Source organism: Rhinoderma darwinii, chromosome 1 (assembly GCF_050947455.1).
Source record: "Rhinoderma darwinii isolate aRhiDar2 chromosome 1, aRhiDar2.hap1, whole genome shotgun sequence".
NCBI classification, from domain to species: Eukaryota; Metazoa; Chordata; class Amphibia; order Anura; family Rhinodermatidae; genus Rhinoderma; species Rhinoderma darwinii.
Window position 1 is genome coordinate 220,603,185 of NC_134687.1, and position 21,874 is coordinate 220,625,058.

At 41.1% G+C, this 21,874-nt stretch overlaps 1 protein-coding gene across 1 annotated transcript in view; it reads left to right on the top strand.

Annotated features, from left to right (window-relative positions):
• Positions 1 to 21,874, top strand: part of FRAS1 (Fraser extracellular matrix complex subunit 1) — a 457,569-nt gene that overhangs the window by 285,103 nt on the left and 150,592 nt on the right. The window contains exons 24-26 of the mRNA XM_075861759.1: positions 5,457 to 5,597; positions 13,319 to 13,459; positions 13,663 to 13,803. Of these exons, the coding sequence (XP_075717874.1) occupies positions 5,457 to 5,597; positions 13,319 to 13,459; positions 13,663 to 13,803 (423 nt within the window). The remainder of the gene's footprint in view (positions 1 to 5,456; positions 5,598 to 13,318; positions 13,460 to 13,662; positions 13,804 to 21,874) is intronic.

Consider the following 21,874-nt stretch of genomic DNA (forward strand, 5'->3'; position numbering starts at 1 on the left):
CAGCATCAGCGTTTGCAGGTAAGATCGACTTACCTGCAAACGCTGATGCTGCTGCAGAATCAACTGTAGCCTCTGGTGCCGATGTGGCCGTCACGATGCAGGACCTGTGAGTGACGTCACAGATCTGCACTGTCAGAAGCTGGGCGTTCTGAAGAGAAGTGGATGATACTTCTCTTCAGAGCGCCCAGCTAGTAAAAGTATTAAAAACGCCCCAATGTACGCACATAATACACGCCCACTTGGACTTTTACTTTTAAACACACCCACTTGGACTTTTGCAAGCCTCATTTGCATAACTACAAAAATGGTCATAACTTGGCCAAAAATGCTTGTTTTTTAAAAATAAAAACGTTACTGTAATCTACATTGCAGCGCCTATCTGCTGCAATAGCAGATAGGGGTTGCAAAATCTGGTGACAGACCCTCTTTAAGCTCCCCCTCAAAAATAAGATCCTTCACTGTTGTGATCCCTATCCTTTTCATAGTCTTCCCACAGTCCAGCATACTCAATGGTTTTAAAGTTAAATTACGCCATATTGGAGAGATGTTAAGAGAAGAATCCACATTAAATAACCTCTTAGGGCCAGTTCACACAGAGTTTTTTGACGCGGAAACCACGCCGAAAAAAGCGCCAAAAATAGCCGAAAATGCCTCCCATTGATTTCAATGGAAGGCTGAGGCGGTTTTTTTCCCTCGAGCGGAAAAACCGTCTCATGAGAGAAAGAAGCAACATGCCCTATCTTAGGGCGTTTACGTCTCTGACCTCCCATTGACGTCAATGGGAGGCAGAGAAAGCGTATTACGCTGCGTTTTTTGCCCTTGGCGCTCAATGGCCGCGGGCAAACAACACTGCGAAAAACGCGGCAAACGGTGTGCAGGCAGATCAAAATCTGCCAGAATTTTCTGCCTGCAAAAAACTCTGTGTGAACAGGGCCTTGCAATACCCCCAGAGTATCCACATCAGTGTTGTGCTAATATAGGTTGTTTTACATTTTATATAAGATGATTGTGGAAAGCATTGCTTAGCACTATTAGTAATGATATTCCATTGATCACCACTTTGATGTAATTTAGTATACTAAAGCACTACATAGTTTTGCTGAACATGTATACATCATTGTCTGCAACCTAGAGTGTTTGATAAACTGGATAAATTGACATTACTATGAAAGTTTTATTGTGTCATTATTTTCTTTAGGCTCCAGGAACCAAAACAAAAATCCAACACTAGTCTGATTAAATATAAATTGTGCAACATGTAGAAAGGGAAATGGTTGGCACTACCTTTGACTTGTGGCTCACAGGTTCATATACTTGCTGGGACTTATGGTTCGATAACCTTTATTCAGTGGTGCTCAGTGCGCATGAACGAAAGACATAGGCAAATACTCAACAGATAAGAGAATAGACTGCATGGCACTCACCACTTGCAAAAAGTTATTTTATTTTATTCTATGCAGAGGCAGGCATAACACGGGAGATGAGACAGTTGGCCAAATATAAATTGACACACATGTCTGGTAGATGTTAAATAGACACTGCAATTTGAACACACTTTGCACTAATTAATAATTTAAGGCCCCATGCACACGAACATGCTTTTGCGGTCTGTGCATGGCCCGGGCCATGCACAGATAACGGCATACAGCCCCCCTGTAGATGACGCCATACAGCCCCCTCTGTAGAGAACGCCATACAGCCCCCCCTGTAGAGAACGTCATACAGCCCCCCCTGTAGAGAACGCCATACAGCCCCCCCTGTAGAGAACGCCATACAGCCCCCCTGTAGATAACGGCATACAGCCCCCCTCTGTAAATAACGCCATACAGCCCCCCTGTAGAGAATGCCATACAGCTCCCCCCTGTAGGGAACGCCATACAGCCCCCCCCTGTAGGGAACGCCACACAGGCCCCCCTGTAGGGAACACCATACAGCTCCCCCCTGTAGGGAACGCCATACAGCCCCCCCCCCCTGTAGGGAATGCCATACAGCGTCCCCCCTCCCAAAAAAATGCGACCTACAGTGTGTTCTACAAAAGACATGTATCCCCTATCCACAGGATAGGGGATACATGTGTGATCGCTGGCATTGATAGGGAGAACGGGGGACCGAAAGTCCCCCAAGTTCTCCATGACTAACCTCTGACTTCCGGAGTCTGCCAGCTCAATAAAAATGAAAGGAGCGCTGGTCACGCATGCTCACAAGCGCGACCGGCGCTCAATTCATTTCTACGGAGCTGCCGACACAGACCCCGGAAGTCTGAGGTTTGTGATGGAGAACTTCAGGGGACTTTCAGTCCCACGTTCTCCCTATCAATGCCAGCGATCACACACGTATCCCCTATCCTGTGGATAGGGGATACATGTCTTTTGTTTAATGGCAGAGCGGGGAGATACCTCCCTGCTCTGCCGTAGTGTTCAGTGGCGTCGCGCTGTAGCAGCCATAGCAGCTGCTAGCTGAGCCTCCGGCCATGGTGGGGGCCCGTGCCGGCGGTACTGGCTCTCAGAATGTAGCAACAGAAATTGTGCAGAGTGTCCAAAAGCGGATAAGACTGGGCTCCATGTATCAGTGCGACACCGGCCACATATCTATGAATTATTATTTATTTAATGCATTATTATACCCTTCTGAATCCCACAGCGTGCCCAAACAGCAGTTTACATCTACATATATGTAACTTTATACCCGGGAGAACCCGCTCAAAATTGTATGAGGTATTTGTCTTTAGTGGCACAAACTGGGCACAACATATTGTGAACTAAAATGGCATATCAGTGGAAAATTTTAATTTTCACTTTGCACCATCCGCTGCACATTAACCCCCTCGCGCGCCACGACTTAATAGCATGTAGTGTTGCGGGGAGGGGGGGGGTTATATATGGAGTGCACTGAGCTCGCTCCATCTTTTGCAGCTGTCAGCTGTGTATTAGAGCTGACACCCAGGACTAACAGACAGGAACAGCGATTGCGCTGTTACAGGACCCTGTACAAATGACATTGTACTTACTAATGTATTGCAGTGTGTGTACCAGCAATCTAATGATCGCTGGTTCACTAATAAAATGTGTAAAAAAAAGTAAATAAAGTAATTATTAGTGAAAAAAATATATTATATATTTAAAGAGGCTCTGTCACCAGATTTTGCAGCCCCTATCTGCTATTGCAGCAGATCGGCGCTGCAATGTAGATTACAGTAACGTTTTTATTTTTAAAAAACGAGCATTTTTGGCCAAGTTATGACCATTTTCGTATTTATGCAAATGAGGCTTGCAAAAGTACAACTGGGCGTGTTGAAAAGTAAAAGTACAACTGGGCGTGTATTATGTGCGTACATCGGGGCGTTTTTACTACTTTTACTAGCTGGGCGTTCTGACGAGAAGTATCATCCACTTCTCTTCACAACGCCCAGCTTCTGGCAGTGCAGATCTGTGACGTCACTCACAGGTCCTGCATCGTGTCAGCACCAGAGGCTACACTTGATTCTGCAGCAGCATCAGCATTTGCAGGTAAGTAGCTACATCGACTTACCTGCAAACGCCGATGCTGCTGCAGAATCATCTGTAGCCTCTGGTGCCGACACGATGCAGGACCTGTGAGTGACGTCACAGTGCTGCACTGCCAGAAGCTGGGCGTTGTGAAGAGAAGTGGATGATACTTCTATACACAACGCCCAGCTAGTAAAAGTAGTAAACACGCCCCGATGTACGCACATAATACACGCCCAGTTGTACTTTTACTTTTCAACACGCCCAGTTGTACTTTTGCAAGCCTCATTTGCATAAATACGAAAATGGTCATAACTTGGCCAAAAATGCTCGTTTTTTAAAAATAAAAACGTTACTGTAATCTACATTGCAGCGCCGATCTGCTGCAATAGCAGATAGGGGTTGCAAAATCTGGTGACAGAGCCTCTTTAAAGTCCAAAAAAAAACCTTTCCCCTTTTTCCACTAAAGTAATGTAAAAAATAAAAAAAATTAACAAAATTGGTACATCTGTAAAAGTCAGAATTATTACAAAATACCATTATTTAACACGCACGCCGTAAAAAAGAAAGCATTTAAAACGCCAAAATCGCAGTTTTTTGGTCAACTTAGCGTTTAAAAAAAATTAATAAAAAGTGATCAAAAAGTTGTATGTACCAAAAAATGGTAGCAATAAAAACTACAGCTCGTCCCGCAAAAAATAAGCCCTCACACCGCTCAATCGACCAAAGAATAAAAAAAAGTTATGGCTCTCGCAATGTGGTGAAACAAAATGTTTTATTTTTATAACAAATAGTTTTTACTTTGTAAAAGTAATAAAATATGAAAAAAACCGTATACATTTGGTATCACCTTAATCGTATTAAGTCTCAGAAAAAAATTAAGTTGTCGTTTTTACCACACGGTGAAAGCCGTAAAAACAAAACCCAAAAAACAATGGAGGAATCGCAGCTTTTTCCAATTTCAGCCTGCAAAGAATATTATTTTCAGTTTCCCAATACATTAAAAGGTACTTTAAATGGTGTCACTAGAAACTATAACTCCTCCCGCAAAAAAATAAGCCCTCACACCACTCTACTGATGGAAAAATAAAAAAGTTATGGCCCTTGGAAAGCGGGGAGGGAAAAATGAAAATGAAAAAGCAAAAAATGGTTCAGTCCTGAAAGGGTTAATTCATTTCTAATGAAAAACCATTTATGACCACGTGGGGTATTGCCGTACTCGGGAGACATTGCTTTACAAATGTTTGGGTGCTTTTTCCTCCTTAATCCTTTGTGAAAATGAAAAAAACACAACATTTTAGTGGGAAAAAAATGTGATATTCATTTTCATGGCCTAATTCTAATAAATTCTGCAAAAGACCTGTGGGGTCTAAATACTCACTATACCCCTAGATAGATTCCTTAAGGGGTGTAGTTTCCCAAATGGGGTCAGTTTTGGGGTGTTTCCCCTGTTTTGGAATCTCAGCCGTGTGCTGTCCATTTTTCTCATGCACCCATCTACTTCAATGAGCGATGTGGTCCACAAAAATGACCAGAATAGGACATGCAGTGAGTTTCACGCAACGGAAACACGCTGTGTAAAAAAAAACCACAGACGTCGCAATAGCCCCATTGAATTGCATAGGTCCGTGTGTCCTGTGTTGAACTGTAAATCTAATTTTATTAAGACTCAATACATCGCAAACAAATCATTACATATGATTAACAAGCAATTGACAGTGTGGTAATTGCTTGGGAACGTGGTAGCTCGGCTGACCGTTTTCCCACAGTTGTAGTTCAGATTACCTATCCGGCACGTGTTATGGTGCCATTCACCCCAGCAATAATTTGTATACATAATTCCTATTATGTGCTTTTCACTGGCCACTTTAATTCTATAAAACCTAGGAATTTAAATTCTGCCGGTCTTATTTACTTTCTTGTCTTTATGTATTTCTACTTTTTCCATAACTCCTATATTTATCTTTTCAGAATGTGACTGGAGCTGCAATGCATGCAAAGGCCCCTTGAACACGGACTGCTTGCAGTGTATGGAACACTACAGTTTACATAACGGTGCTTGTGTCAAGCACTGCCCCCCCTCACATTACAAGCATGGAGATACTTGCAGAGGTGGGTGTCTAGCCACTATTTTTTATAAATTAGTTTCTTAACTATGTCAAAGAGGGTTATCCAGTGACATAAAATTGATAGCCTATCCTCATGATAGGCAATCGATATCTCATTGGTGGGAGTACGACTCTCAGTAACCATGGCGATAAGCTGTTTAAATATAGGGTTGCGGCGCTCCGGCGAGTGCTGCTTCCCGTTCATTGCACACACAGCTCTGCTTCACAACGCTGTCACATTGGTAGCAGCTGTGCACAGAATTATAGCTTCCTCCAATTCAAGTGAATGGACGGGGCTGTAAAACTGTGCACAGTTGCTACGAGATTCGGACCACCATCGATCAGATATTGATGGCCTATCCTGACAATAGGCCATCAGTTTTTACGTCGCCCGATAACCCCTTTAATGACTTGTGTTATTTTTCTTAAATTATATTTTTTTATAGCTATTTTCTTGAAGACTGCTATGGTATACCTCTCTATATGTTATTTATTTCCCGTTGCTTATATAACTTAAACACTGTTCAGAGATTATCACTACCATCGCTATTTCGAGCCAATTGGACCTACAATATAAATTCCCAATTCCAAACAAACACACACTTGGGCAAATTTAATAGGAAACCAATCAGGCTAAAGCTACACAGCAACGCAGAGTCTTCTGGAAATTGCAGTAAAATTGCAGCATTGCCGCAACTAAAGGGCGACCGCAATGTTTTTCTATTGTGATCTTGTTAAAATATATATAAAAGAAGTTCCTTGCAACTTTCTTTTATATAGTTAAACAAGTTGCCCATGAGTGGCTGTAAGGCCCCATGCACACGAACGTAAAAACGCCCGTAATTACGGGCCCATAGACTTCTATTGGCCACGGGTACCTCCCCGTATGCTTACGGGAAGGTGCCCGGGCCGTTGAAAAATATAGAACATGTCCTATTTTAGGCCGTAATTACGGCACGGGCAGGCCCATAGAAGTCTATGTGGCTCCCGTAATTACGGGTGACTACGTGTGTGCACCCGTAATTACGGGAGCGTTGCTAGGCGACGTCAGTGGATAGTCACTGTCGAGGGTGCTGAAAAAGTTAACTGATCGGCAGTAACTCTTTCAGCACCCTGGACAGTGACTTCCGATCACAATATAAATCAAGGTGTAAAAAAAAAAATAGAAGTTCATACTTACCCAGAACTCCCTACTTCTTCCTCCAGTCCGGCCTCCCGGGATGACGTTTCAGCCCATGTGACCGCTGCAGCCAATCACAGGCTGCAGCGGTCACATGGACTGCTGCGTCATCCAGGGAGGTCGGGCTGGATGTCAAGAGAGGGATGCGTCACCAAGGCAACGGCCGGGTAAGTATGAATTTCTTTTACTTTTACCTCGGAAAGGGCTGCCCCTTCTCTCTATCCTGCACTGATAGAGAGAAGGGGCTGCCGATTAGTGCAGTGCAATTTTGCAGCGAAAACGTGCGCATAAATACCGGTGGAATACTGGTGACATCGCACCCGTATTTACGGGCACGGGTCCGTAAATACTGGTGCAATACGGGTCGAATACGTGTGACCAGGGACCCGTATTTACATCAGTATTTACGGGAGGGAAAAAATACGTTCGTGTGCGTGAGGCCTAACGCTACTATTTTACTTTGTGTGATAGACTATAAAATACTTAAATGAATGAGTTCACACAAATACTCTGTCCTACACAGCGGTCTTTTTCTGCCTACATACATTGTGCAGCATTAGATTTGTTAAGATTTCTGCTGACTGACTGTGGTTCACGCAGTATATATACTGTATTACATATATATTATAGTTGCTTCTTTGCATGTTACTGTCTTAAGACTTGATTCAGAGTGATATTTAATTCCTGCTCTAGACCGTGAGTGGATAGATTCATGACAACTTATCTAAAAGTATGTATTTTCCTTGCTGGTTTTATTATCCCTGTGTGTCTCTGAAACACTGATGGACTGTAGCAAATGTGTTCTCATTTGCCTAGAAATCTTTTTTAGCTTTGTGTGTGTTTGAATCATTTTCTTTGCCGTAATTCAACCTGGATATTTATTAATGCTAAGGATTTACAATGTGTATTGTGAATCAGCACCTATTGTTTTAGCAGCTCACCAGCTTGATTCGTTCCTGAGTACAGCTGTCAAGTTTCCTCTGTTAGTGATTTTATGATAAATCACGGAGAATAAGGGTATGTTCACACAGAGTGTTTTCAAACGTTTTTTCGGGCCGTAAACGCCTGAAAAACGGCCGAAGAATCGGAAGCAGAACGCCTCCAAACATCTGCCCATTGATTGCAATGGAAAAAACAGCGTTCTGATCGATGGCCCGTTTTTTTACGCGGCCGTTTTTGAAAAACGGCCGCGTAAAAAAACGGTCGCGAAAAAGAAGTGCCGGTCACTTCTTGGGACGTTTTTGGAGCTGTTTTTCATAGACTCTATTGAAAACATCTCCAAAAATGGCCGTAAAAAATGCAGCGAAAATCGCCAGTGGCTTAAAAAACTTCTGAAAATCAGGAGCTGTTTTCCCTTGAAAACAGCTCTGTATTTTCAGACGTTTTTGACTCAGCGTGTGAACATACCCTTAGGCCCAATGCACACAAACGTGTTTTTGCGGCCGCAATTCCCCCAAAAGTCCACGGGAGAATTGCGGCCCCATTCATTCCTATGGGGCCATGCACACGACCGTGGTTTTCACGGTCCGTGCATGGCCCCGGAGCCCTGACCGCAGAAAGAACGGGCAAGCCTTATTACGGGTGTGTCCTGCGGTCCGGGCTCATTGAAAAATAATGGCCGTGGCCATGTGCACAGCCCGCGGTTTGTGGGCGGCTTGTGGCTGTCACTTCGTGACCGACCGACCCGGAAATCACGGCCATGCACAAGGCTACGGTCGTGTGCATGAAGCCTAAGACTTCCCACGTAACTTTTTTTTTTTTACCTATTGAAGGGAATTAGAGCAAAGAATATATAACTGTAGATATTGTGTATACAGCGACCATGTAATAGAGCAGTGCAGGGGTGTGATTTATTTTGTTTTTCATTTTTTAGTGGGGGAGTTGTCTCTGGGTAAAAGTGGTGCGATATGTTACTAATATAGCAGTCATTTTCACTGCCAATTTTTCGTGAATATTTGGACCATTTTATCTAGTTCAATCTATTTTTCATTGTGGTAAGAATCATTCACAAAAAAGGTACATACATACACTCATCAACATCGTAATTGCAGTACAGGTCAAATTTTCCTTTCCTGATATGCACTTTTTTAAGCGATAATATATTTGCAAGCACTTTGAATATCATAACTACACTCTTCAACATTGAAATTGCAACACTAAGAAGGAAAAGTTTTGGAATTGTGGAAATCACAGAATCGATAGCCAATGATGAAAAAATAGAAAAAAATATTCCAAACATCTTGAATTATTCAGTATCGAGTATGAGCGCCACGCACAGAAATACATGCAATTAAACACCTAGGCATGCTATCAATGAGGTTATTAATGGTTTTCTGAGGAATGTTATGCCATGCTGAATGCACATGGGCACGCAAATCTTCAAGATTAGCTGCTGGCAGCTCCCATTGCAACTGCCAACCAATGACGTCCTAGATGTGCTCGATGGGAAACAAGTCCAGAGACGCTGCAGGCCATGGTAGCGCGTTTAGGCCACGCAGGCTGCTCACAGCAGCATGAGCAACGTGCGGCCAGGCGTTCTCCTGTTGAAAAACGGCTTCTGGGACAATTTTGAGAAATGGCTTTACCACTGGTTCCACAACTAAATCAATGTAACGCCGAGCTGTTAGTGTACCTGAAATGAAGACTAGAGGGGTCCGGCTACCCTACATTATGCCACCCTGCACCATAATCCCGGGAGTAGGACGGGTGTGACGTTCCCTTGTGAATGAATCTCGTGGTCTCCAGACCAATTTTCCGGCTATCATTGCGTCCGAGACAAAAGCGTGACTCATCTCTGAAGAGGATCGACCTCTATTCCAGCCTCCATTGCTGTCTTGCTGTGCACCATGATAGCCTTTGATGGCGGTGGCGTGTGGTCAATGGCACACCTGTAGCTGGATGTCTGGCTCATTGCCCAATGTCTTGCAAACGCCAGCTGATGGTTTGTGTCAGCACTGGTTGCTGCCCTAGGCTTGGGATGTGACGTCCAATTTCACTTTCAGTACAGAATGGATCGCTACGTGCCATTCTTCCAACCAGACGATCCGTTCGTGCAAAGGTTTGCCCTCACACACCTCTTGCTGTTATTCCCGTTCATTGTTGTTGACCCAACCTCCGGGACACACAACAATGAACAGTGATGACATCTCGGCCTAGGCGTGTGTCGATCTGCTGGAGTAATAAACAAAGGTCTCTCAGTTCAAGGATTCTGTCCCTCTAAGTGGCGATAACTGGCACGTCGACAAACAGGAGGCATCGCACAATCATCCCACACCACTTAATCTGATTTTTGAGGTTTCCTGTGGCTAAAAAACTTTGCTTTTAATCTGGTTTGTATGCCCCTTTCACATGCCAAAGATTGGCGCTAGATGCTTGAAAATTGATCATTTGCAGATCTTAGCGACACCTGCTACTTTCTTGAATTGCATAACCTTACGGCTTGCCCTTCTTAGTGTTGCAATTTCAATGTTGAGGAGTGTATATTCCATTACAGACACTCTTCCTAGTGGTATCACATGTTGTTTCTCACAAATATAACTACTTAGAGAACAATTTCTCGTATTTTTTTGTTTTTTTTGCTAACCTGAAGCATTAGGTACATACCGACTTTCCATACCATAGATCTGTGGTGAGCGTTATTGCAATGCATCCCTTCTAGTTATATACAGATATAGAAATCCTTCTCTTGACTGATAACTTGCTGCAGCGTAATATCACACAACAAAAGCCATTGAAAGTAATTGAAAAAGTCAATTTAAAGTTTCTTGCCACTGTATATTTAATGCGTTAAAAGTCAAGGTAAAGATCGATACATCTATACTAGTAATTGTTCAGCGAATTCCTAATCCCTCCTTTCCTAGCTCTCCTAGGAGCCAGTATATTGCCCCACCAGTTCCCCTATACTTTCTCTAGCCCTCCAATCTGTCAGACCACAACTTCCCTAGCGTGGCAGTACAATTCTTGACTGATTTTCTATATGCCAGACCGCTGATTCTCTAGCTGTACTAGGTGCCAGACCACTTCTTCCCTTGCTCTCCTACTGTTTGTTCCAGACTCCTCCTTTTCTAGCTCTCTTATGTGCCAGACTACTTTTCTAGCTCTCCTATATGTCAGACCACTCCTTCTCTAGCTCTCATATGTGTTATACCACTCCTTCTCTAGCTCTCATATGTGTCATACCACTCCTTCTCTAGCTCTCATATGTGTCATACCACTCCTTCTCTAGCTCTCATATGTGTCATACCACTCCTTCTCTAGCTATGTGCCAGACCACTCCTTCTCTAGCTCTCCTATGTGCCAGACCACTCCCTCTCTAGCTCTCCTATGTGCCAGACCACTCCTTCTCTAACTCTCCTATGTGCCAGACCACTCCTTCTCTAGCTCTCCTATGTGCCAGACCACTCCTTCTCTAGCTCTCCTATGTGCCAGACCACTCCTTCTCTAGCTCTCATATGTGCCAGACCACTCCTTCTATAGCTCTCCTTTGTGCGAGACCACTCCTTCTCTAGCTCTCATATGTGCCAGACCACTCCTTCTATAGCTCTCCTTTGTGCCAGACCACTCATTCTCTAGCTCTCATATGTGTCATACCACTCCTTCTCTAGCTTTGTGCCAGACCACTCCTTCTCTAGCTCTCCTATTGGCCAGACCACTCCTTCTCTAGCTCTCCTATGTGCCAGACCACTCCTTCTCTAGCTCTCCTATGTGCCAGACCACTCCTTCTCTGGCTCTCCTTTGTGCCAGACCACTCCTTCCCTTGCTCTCTTATTTGTCATACGACTCCTACTCTAGGTCTCCCATATGCCAGCCCACTGGCTTTCCTATGTGCCAGACCACTCCTTCTCTAGCTTTCATATGTGTCAGACCACTACTTCCTTAGCATTCCTGTGTGCCAGTTTACTTATTCTCTAGCTTTCAGGTGTACCATATGGGGGGAATTTATTAAGGCTGGCGTTTTATACGCCAGTCTTAATATAAAGAATGTTGGCGTAAAATGTGTCTAATTTTTTAAGAGTTGCACTCTTTTTAATAAATTAGGCACATCTCTGGCCATTCGTGCACCAGAATGTGAAATCTGCGTCAGCCTTGAGCTGGTGTAGATTTGTGGCATAATTTATTCCAGTTTCTAGTGTACATTATGCTAAATTAGAGGGGCCGCGGGTGGCCCCTTCCGCTAAGCCAGCGGAAACGGCACAGTAGTGTAATTTTTTTACCGCAAATAGCGACTTTTCTACTCCATAAAACTGGCATAGAAAAGTAAATCAATTCTCCCCTAAGTGTCTAAGATAATGAAGAGCTGAATTTTACACAAATCTATAATTAATTTGTTTTCATGAGATTAAGGTTATTCTACTGTATTAAAAAACAGAAATGTCATAGTTTTAATAAAAAATTTGCTGATTCAAAAGGATATTTGCAGGATGTGACCTAGAGACGATGCCATGCTTTTTATTGTAATCTATAGAAATGTACAGTCTCCTAACTCGCCTGAACAAACATTGAGCAAACATAGTAAAAACATGGATCAGAATTCTGCTAAATACTTGTTGTTGCTTTAATGACCTTAAATATTACATTAATTTTCAAATCCCGCAGTTTGCATTCGAATCATTTCCTGGCCTGCTCTGTCATTACTTGCTGTATATTTGACAACTAGGGCAGCTTCTATATATCTTACACACTTGAAATTGAATTTGCATACATTTATTTACTGCACAGAGAAGTTATGGTGCTCCCTGTTTAGAAATAAACATGAAATACTAGATTCATGGACGTTTTTACCTCCTGCGGATATAATCCAGACTGACAGGCAATCCATTATTTATTAACTCCTCACTGATGACCTTTTACAATGTACTTCTTCCTTCCCTGCTTCCTACCTGGCCATGAGATAATCGGGTCATCACCATCTCCTATATAAATATTAATGCGTCCTACTGTCATCGAAATTCTAATTTCTTCTCTATTATTTTCATTCATCTTAACATCCTCTTCTTATGACTTTTGCTCCATTGTATATTTCTCATTTTTTAATATGCTTTAGTTCTACTCCATTCTGGTCTCCTCCTTAAGTTGTTTTTTGTGTTGGTTGGGAATATATCCCTTCTGCGCTCTAATAATAATCATAAGCTGTCATCAAGCTATGTGATAGTGAGATCCATGTTAAAACCGTCCTTGAGAGTGTACCAGAAATGCACAAGTGTCTAAAATTACAAGAAATGTTTCCGGTCGTGCTTCATTCTGTTAAGCATTTAACGAAATAGTTTAAAAGGCCCATTAAAGTCAGGCCTCATAAAGATCGCAGTTTATTGCAGCCTAGTCCCACTGCTAATTTCAGATTGTGTTTGTTGTACATAAATTAAATATAAACTGTTATACAATTTGCTCTTAACATGAATTATGGATTAGTCCAATGTGGACATACTGTACAAACGTCCCCAAAATTATACAACCCTAGGACAATTGTGATCCTCATATAGTTATATTTGTGTTATTTACTCCCTTGAAGAGTGGATTATAAATAGTAATGTCTTTGTATATTACAGAGTGCGCAATACACTGTCAATTCTGTGATGATCTCAATCACTGCAGTCAGTGCGAAACCCCATTTTATCTGTTGGATGGACAGTGCGTCACGGAGTGTGGTCAGCAGAACCATGTGTCCCACTCTGAACGGACATGCTACTGTAAGTAGTCTTAGCCAATAGACAAAATAAATCCTAGCTAATTTTGAGGAAACTGTCCTGTTCACAATTTACTGACACATGGTTTATTTTGTTCTAATAATGTACCCAATATCTTTTGATTTGACCCTGGTACTATTTCAAAATGTTGTCTTTACTCCGTATACAGAGTAGAATAAAACTGATAAACTATATTATCTTCATAGCCTGCCCTTCTGGATGTCTGGAATGTGACATTTCCCAGCAATGCAAAATATGTGACAATAGGATGTTTTTAAAGAATCACCACTGTGTGCATCATTGTGGACATGGATTCTCAGGAAACACTAAGACAAGAAAATGTGAAGGTGAGTAACAAAAATAATGCAAATGAATGTATTTTTTTTTTTGTATAATTAAAAATGATACAATTATCTAATATACTTTCTGTATTAATTCCTCACTTTTTTTCAAGATTTCTGCTTCTTGTTATTCATTGTTTACTTCCAGTAGATACAATTCTGTCCATGGTCATGTCATGGACACACAGGTGCAGAAGACACCGCTCTGATACACATACTGTAACCGTAACGAGCCGTGCACCTGTTTGTCCATCACATGACCATGGACAGAATTGTATCCACTGGAAGTAAACAATGACTCTTTCTACTCAATAACCACACGCGACTATACTGGAAAACTGGATCACTTTTAATTATACAAAAAATAACATTAATTTGCTAAAACCAGACAACCCCTTTAATTTTTGTGTTCTTGAGTGGTATGGTGAGTGGTCACGTCATTGTCTACAGCTGGTCACTGATACAACTGGAAGGATAATGCAGTTGGGATTGGTTTTTCTGCTGCATGATGGATCAATAAATTATCTTGTATAATATTTGAAATAATAGTTAAATGTCCTTCAATACACTTGTATTGAGTCAGTGGTTTTATATACGAAGTTCCATACCCATAAATAGTGATCACATTTAAAATAAATAGGCATAATCATACACCTTAAAATCTTGTAGGCAAATGTAATGTAATTCACAATAATAAGTTCACCTATGAAAAAGAGTAACAAGAAATTTGTTAGAAGTTTACCATCACTTTGTGGAATATGGGCATAGACATAATGATTTTTCTTAATACTCTGACTGTAAACAATTATCAAGAACATATCTCTGTGAGGCACGTTGTACATAATGTTGTTGATTCTGAGTCCAATATCAAGCATAATAAATATTTGTTAGGCAGCGACTGTTACTTTATAAGGAGGGAGTGCGTATGTCATCATATGAGTGTTTATCACAGGGTGTTTTTTTTATTGGTGACAAGCTGATCCTGGGGTATCCCGCTGCTGGGACCTTACTAGGGTTAGCTGCTATTGGTAAGGGAATTCTGCACTCAATGTTTCTTTCCAATCCATCAGTTTCAATTGGCCCTCGAGAATAAGAGCTGCTCTTTGCAGGGTGTCTATATTATGGCTAATAGAGCAGACTGGGCACGCTATTGCTTAACCCTTTTATGACCAAGGATCATTGATGCCCTTATGCCCAGGTCAAATTTTCAATTTTTGACATGCACTTCTCTAAACAACAATATCTTTGCAACCACTTTGAATATCACAACTATTTTTACTTAGTTTTTTTTACAAGACTTATGATGAGGCTTTCATTTTCTAGATTATTTTAATTTCATTTCATGTTTTTAATTTTTATTATGAGCAGACAATTTACAAAAAATTTGAAAAAACACTTTTTTATAATTCTTTATATATATTTATCTATATTATATGTATATAGATATATATACGCTGTTGCAGCTCTGTAACAATCAGTCTTCTTCTCTCTCCATCAGCCTGGATCGCTGTGAGCGGTGAGAGAAGAGGGCTATAAGGCTATATTCACACGACAGTGAAAAAAGGGCAGTTAACAACAGGTCAACTGTCAGTTTTTCATGGCTGTTTTGCATCAATGCGTCTCAAAATTTAAATGCATTTCCCGGCTGTCTGGCAGTTTTTAACTGCCGTTTGCCATCTATTTTTCATGGACATTAAAAAAAAAATGGATGAATGGCAGAAGTCGAAAGGGGAAGAATGGAGCGGGCTCAGACGCAAAGCCCGCTCCATACACAGCAGATGTCAGCTGATCAAAAAGTTGTATGTACGCCAAAATTGTAGCAAAAATAAAAAGGTATTGGTCTCAGAATATGACGACACAAAACAAATTTCATTTTTTTTTCACAAATGTTTTTATTTCGTAAAAATTGTGAAACATAAAAAAAAAACCTATATAAAATCGTAATAAGGTGCAGAATTCGGTTAACATGCCATTTTTACCGCATGGTGAACTCCATAAAATTAAAACCCAAAAAACTATGGAGTAATTGCTGATTTTTTTTCCATTCCACCACAACAAAATGTTTATCGTTTTTCAGGACATTATATGTTACATTAAATAGTGCAAAGAAATACAACTCATCCTGCCAAAACAAGCCCTCTTACAGCTATGTTGATAGAAAAATAAAAAAGCTTTAGCTTTTGTAAGATGGGGGGGGACTGACTGGGGCGGGAAGGGGTTAATGTTGTAGAATACAAAGTAAAAAGAATTGTTTGGATTGTAACCTGATCCTTTGACACCTGAAATATATGGCAGTCGCTTTTGTCCTTCCAAACCCCCCACGATATAAAAAATAATATGCGTGTTGGTCTGACAGCTAATGTCTATATGCAGCTGCACTCCCTATCCTCAAAAAAAAATTTGTTACAGAAATAATGGAAGATACAAAGGTGACCTAATGTCCGATTCCTTCCTGTCCCAGTTCAGGCCTTGCTGTATTTCTCTCATATTTTAAGTAATTTAAGTCAGATTTCCAGCCTTATGAGATAACTAGGCTCTTCCTCTCAGTAAATTAATAATATGTCTCCTCCTCTCAGGTTAATGTTTGCTTGTTTAATACATAGCCAAACAACTACTTTGCATTACTGATCCCTTACTGATCTTGTGCTGATTTGCATGTAATCATTTACCCCCAACGATGCATGCAGAATTTTCACGGTTAGGCCTCATGCACACGAATGTATTTTTTCCCTCCCGTAAATACTGGCGTAAATACGGGTCCTTGGTCACACGTATTCAACCCGTATTACACCAGTATTCACGTTTTCGCTGCAAAATTGCACTGCACTAATTGGCAGCCCCTTCTCTCTATCAGTGCAGGATAAAGAGAAGGGGCAGCCCTTTCCGTAGTAAAAGTAAAAGAAATTCATACTTACCCGGCCGTTGTCTTGGTGACGCGTCCCTCTTTCGACATCCAGCCCGACCTCCCTGGATGATGCGGCAGTCTGTGACCGCTGCAGCCTGTGATTGGCTGCAGTGGTCACATGGGTTGAAACGTCATCCCGGGAGGCCGGACTGGAGGCAGAAGCAGGGAGTTCTGGGTAAGTATGAACTTCTATTTTTTTTACACGTTGATCTACATTGTGATCGGAAGTCACTGTCCCGGGTGCTGAAAGAGTTACTGCCGATCGTTTAACTCTTTCAGCACTCTGGACAGTGACTATCCCCTGACGTCACCTAGCAACGCTCCTGTAATTACGGGTGCACACACGTGTTCACCCGTAATTACGGGAGCCCCATAGACTTCTATGGGCCTGCCCGTGCCATAATTACGGCCTGAAATAGTACATGTTCTATATTTTTCAACGGCACGGGCACCTTCCCGTAAGCATATGGGGAGGTACCAGTGACCAATAGAAGTCTATGGGCCTGTGATTAGGGGCGTTTTTACGTTCGTGTGCATAGGGCCTAAGTTGTTGGGGGATGGCAGACGAACGGGAACTCACGAACCATAACATTTTAGCTGTACTCCAAAACAGTGCTGTCTCCGAGCTACAGTGAATTTGGGATAAAATTGTAATAAAAATGTTTTGTGGAGGTCCTCAAATAGCAATTACTTATATTACTCATTTAAATCTACCAGTCTGGAAAGGGTTACATAGATGTTGCTAAGACTCTTAGACTCCATTGAACCACAATGTGAGCCATTATCCACAAATGGATAAAACTTGGAACAGCGGTGAACCATCCCAGGGGTGGTCGGCCTACCAAAATTTTACCAAGAGCACATTGACAACTCATCCAGGAGTTCACACAAAAAAAAAACAGATGAACACAAAGAACTGCAGGACTCACTTGCCGTACGATTCTAAAATAAGAAGAACACTGGGCAAAAATGTCATCCTTGAGAGGGTTGCCAGGCGCAAAACACTGCTGACCAAAAGGAACACAAAGGCTCGTCTCACTTTAGCCAAAAACTACTAAGATGACCATCAAGAGTTTTGGGATAATATTATGTTGACTGATGAGTCATAGGTGGAACTTTTTGGAAGACATAGATCTCATTACATCTGGCTTAAAGCTAACACTACATTCCACCATAAGAACATTATACCAACAGTCAAACATGGTGGTGGGTGTGTGATGGTCTGGGGCTGCTTTGCTTCTGCAGGACCTGGATGACTTGTCATAATTGATGGAACCATGAGTTCTGCTCTTTACCAGAAAATCCTGAAGGAGAATGTCTGCCTGTCAGTTTATGACCTAAAGGTAAAGAACAGTTGGACAATGATCCGAAGCACACAAGCAAGTCCACCTCTGAATGGCTCAAAAGAAACCAAATGAAGGTATTGGCGTAGCCGAGAGTCCTGACTTGAATCCCATTGAGATTCTGTGGCAAGACCTTGAATGGGCAGTTCATGCTCAAAAACCCTCCAATATAGCCGAATTAAAACAATTCTTCATTTATTATCAGTAGTGGTGTTATTGCCAAGGAAACTGGATCTGAAGTATAACTAGGAATAAGGTTTGACCTGTTCACATAATTATTATACTTCCATGCAAATAAAAGTTTGTACATGCTTACCAATATTAATGTGTCCTTCTCATGTAGAATTCTAAAACGTGTCATTCTAAATGAGCTGTTATTTCTATTCTCCTATGTTATCGTGCTTCATAAAATATTGAGCAGTAAGATGGGTAGTGGAAACTACACAACCTGTCTAGTATATGAATAATATGAGAAAGAACAGAGAGGCGAGAAGCACGTACAAGGGAGATTTCAGGTTGCTTCCTTCGATCACAAAGTAATGGGTGTTAGGAATTCTCCTATTCTCCTTTATTGAACACTCATTTATGATAACCTAATGATCACAGGTGGTCACATTTGTTAATGATGGTAGAATTAATGGTTATCGATCTAGTTTAATTGCATTGTAAATTTTATTGTGTAGCTTGCTATTATAAAGCACCACTGCCACTATACAGAGAAAAAGTATATAAGATGATATATTTATTTTATGTTATGAGCCAGGTTAATTTCTGACATCAACTGACAGTCAAATGCCTAAATTTTTTTTTATAAAAGCTGCATAACTAGTGAAACAAATCCATATTCTATGGGGATGCCCTATATACCAATTCATCATTCCTTGATGAACACCAACTGGTGTAGCTTACAAAAGAATATGAATTATTTTATTCATGAATAGCCGGTCACAATATGACAAATTGAATTGCCTTCAATATTCAAGAATAATTTAACAATATCTGTATTCCTTGGGTGCACTAGCCACAGGTGGACAGCCTCTGAGGTTGACAGGGTATGAAACATAATAATCTCAAATATATTCTTACCCATATATCCCACCACTCACTGCCAACCCTATTCTAAAAAAATATTGCTGCACAATATGATAGAACTATATACAATAGATATAAATCAATACTTCAGTATCAATAATTATTATTCTAAGATTATAGATTCAGTAAAAGGACAAAATATAAATTAATGCTACAACTATTACCTTTTTTTGGATCATCATCATTCAATAAATTGTGCAGGGCAAAACGCAGGATTTTTAAAGGCGGGTTTCCAAATGCATATTTTTTAAACCAAGTTATTTTCGTCATGCTGCCACTACCCTCTGGTTTTTGTGCTACGAGTATTGGTCTGCATATATCCACCAGCCTAGCCCTTTATATTATAAGCTCTAATATAAAGGGCTAGGCTAATGGATATGTGCTGGCCACTACTTGTAGCGTAAAATCCAGAATAGATAGTGCCATACTCGGTGCCCCTTGAAAAGTGTCTCCTGTAGATAGTGCCACAGTGCCTATGTAGTTAGTTCCAAAGTGCCCCCTGTAGGTAGTACTATACAGTGCCCATGTAGATAGTGCCACACACTTCCCCCTGCAATGCATCACAAGAAAAGCGCTGAATGGCAGGGAAGGGAACTGATGATGCCCTTGCTTGGCCAGTGATGTCAGTTGTATGTGAAGTCCTCCCAGCCTTGGTCACAGGTGGGTTTCCGGGCAGCATTGTTTACTTTAGTTACGTCCACCAATAGAAACGTCCCAGAGAAACCTGGGACCAAAAGAGTTGTATCAAAAATAATATGCAAGTGATTAATGTGATTCATTGATATGTCTCAAGAATTAAGAAAGGTACATAGAGTTTGGAAAAAACATCCCATTTTGGGGAAAAAATCCACTTTAATTATGGTCATATGTTAGTAAATCAGAAGTTAGCGGCTGGTGTGATGCCCATGTTTACAAAAGTGACAACTGTAAATGAAGCCACATTGGTTGTCTCTCTTGAATTTCAGTAGCCTCTCTGTCAGACTGCTGCCTCTATAATTTTAATTATTTATCTACCTAGCGCTAACGTATTCCGCAGCACAGAAGTTGTAAAAAGTCACAGCCACCAGGGGGGCTCACAATCTAAATTTCCTATCTGTATTTTTTTAATGGAAGTGTAGGAGGTACCCAGAGGAATCCCACGCAAACATGGGAAGTACATACAAACTCCTTGCATATGTATTGGGTTCAAATCTAACCCCTGTCCCATGTCTATGGCCAGCTATTAGTCCTTCAGAGACTTTGATTTTTATGAAACAATAGTATCAGTCTGTTGAATCTCTTTCCTCTGATTTATCTGCTGGGTGTTTTGGGCCCATAAACATAATTTTGTTCCCTTTTTTTCACTGAAATTTGTGAAATCCATTGAAAATGTATATTGTCTATGTGCTGCTGTAGCAGTAAAACTTATTTACACAAGCAAATAATCGTTTAGATCCCAAGAGTGATTGTGCAAGATAATCACTTTTTTTGAATAGGTATAGCGATTAAACAGCTAGCGATAAAACGCTTGTTGATCGTACAATAGTTTATGAGAACATAAAAATAATCGTTGGTTGTTCTGACATTGTGGTATTAACCCCGTAGTGACCACCAATACACCTTTTCACGGCGCTCCAGTCTAAGTCCTTCACGGGTGTCCCGTGCAGGTTGGAGTGGGTACTCAGCTCCTGCTCCAACGGCAACGATCAAAGTTTACTTCGATCGCGGCCGTCTAACCCGTTAAATGCTGTGGTCAATAGCGACCGCAGCATTTCAATTATTTGCAGAGGAAGGGAGCTCCCTCTCTCACCGATCGGCGGACCGCAAATATAATCGCGGGCCTCCGATGGGGTGCCATGGCAAAGGACCCCAGGCCTGCCCTGGCTATGAGCCTATTAGGCCGTGCCAGAGGCACATCCTAATAGATTGCCTCTCGGTTTTACACTCACAGGCAATAATGCTTTGGTATACTAAGTATATACTAAGATCGCACAGTGAAGTCCCCTAGTGGGACCAAAAAAAAAGAGTAATAAATGTGAAATAAAAACTATTAATAAAGATTACAGTAAAAAAACAAAACATTTTTCCCATTAAAATTTAGGAAGTGTCAAAAATTGCCCAAACAATAACCTTAACCCCTTAGTGACCAGCCCATTTTAGGCCCTAATGACCAAGCTATTTTATTAGTTTTTCTATAGTCGCATTCAAAGAGCTATAACTTTTTTCGTCTACCTAGCTGTATGAGGACTTGTTTTTTGCGGGATTAGTTGTACTTTTTAATACCACCATTTTTGGGTACATATAATTTTTTTATTAACTTTTATTAACTTTTTTGGGGGGATTATAAAAAAAAACCTGAAATTCCACCATTGTTCTATGCGTTTTTAAATTGACGCCGTTCACTGTGCGGCGTAAATAACATGTTACCTTTATTCTATGGGTCGGTACGATTACGGCGATACCACATATGTAGAGGTTTTTTATGTTTTACGACTTTTGCACAATAAAAACACTTTTGAACTAAAATTATTTGTTTTTGCATCGTCGCTTTCCAAGAGCCGTAACTTTTTTTCCATCAATGTAGTGATTTTTTGGCTTGTTTTCTGCGGGACGAGACGTAGTTTTGAATGGTACTGTTTTGGGGTACATGGGACTTATTGATTCATTTTTATTATGACTTTTTTGGGGGGCAATGGAAAAAAATTGCAATTTCGCCATTGTTTTTTGCGTTTTTTTTACGATGTTCATCTTGCGGTTT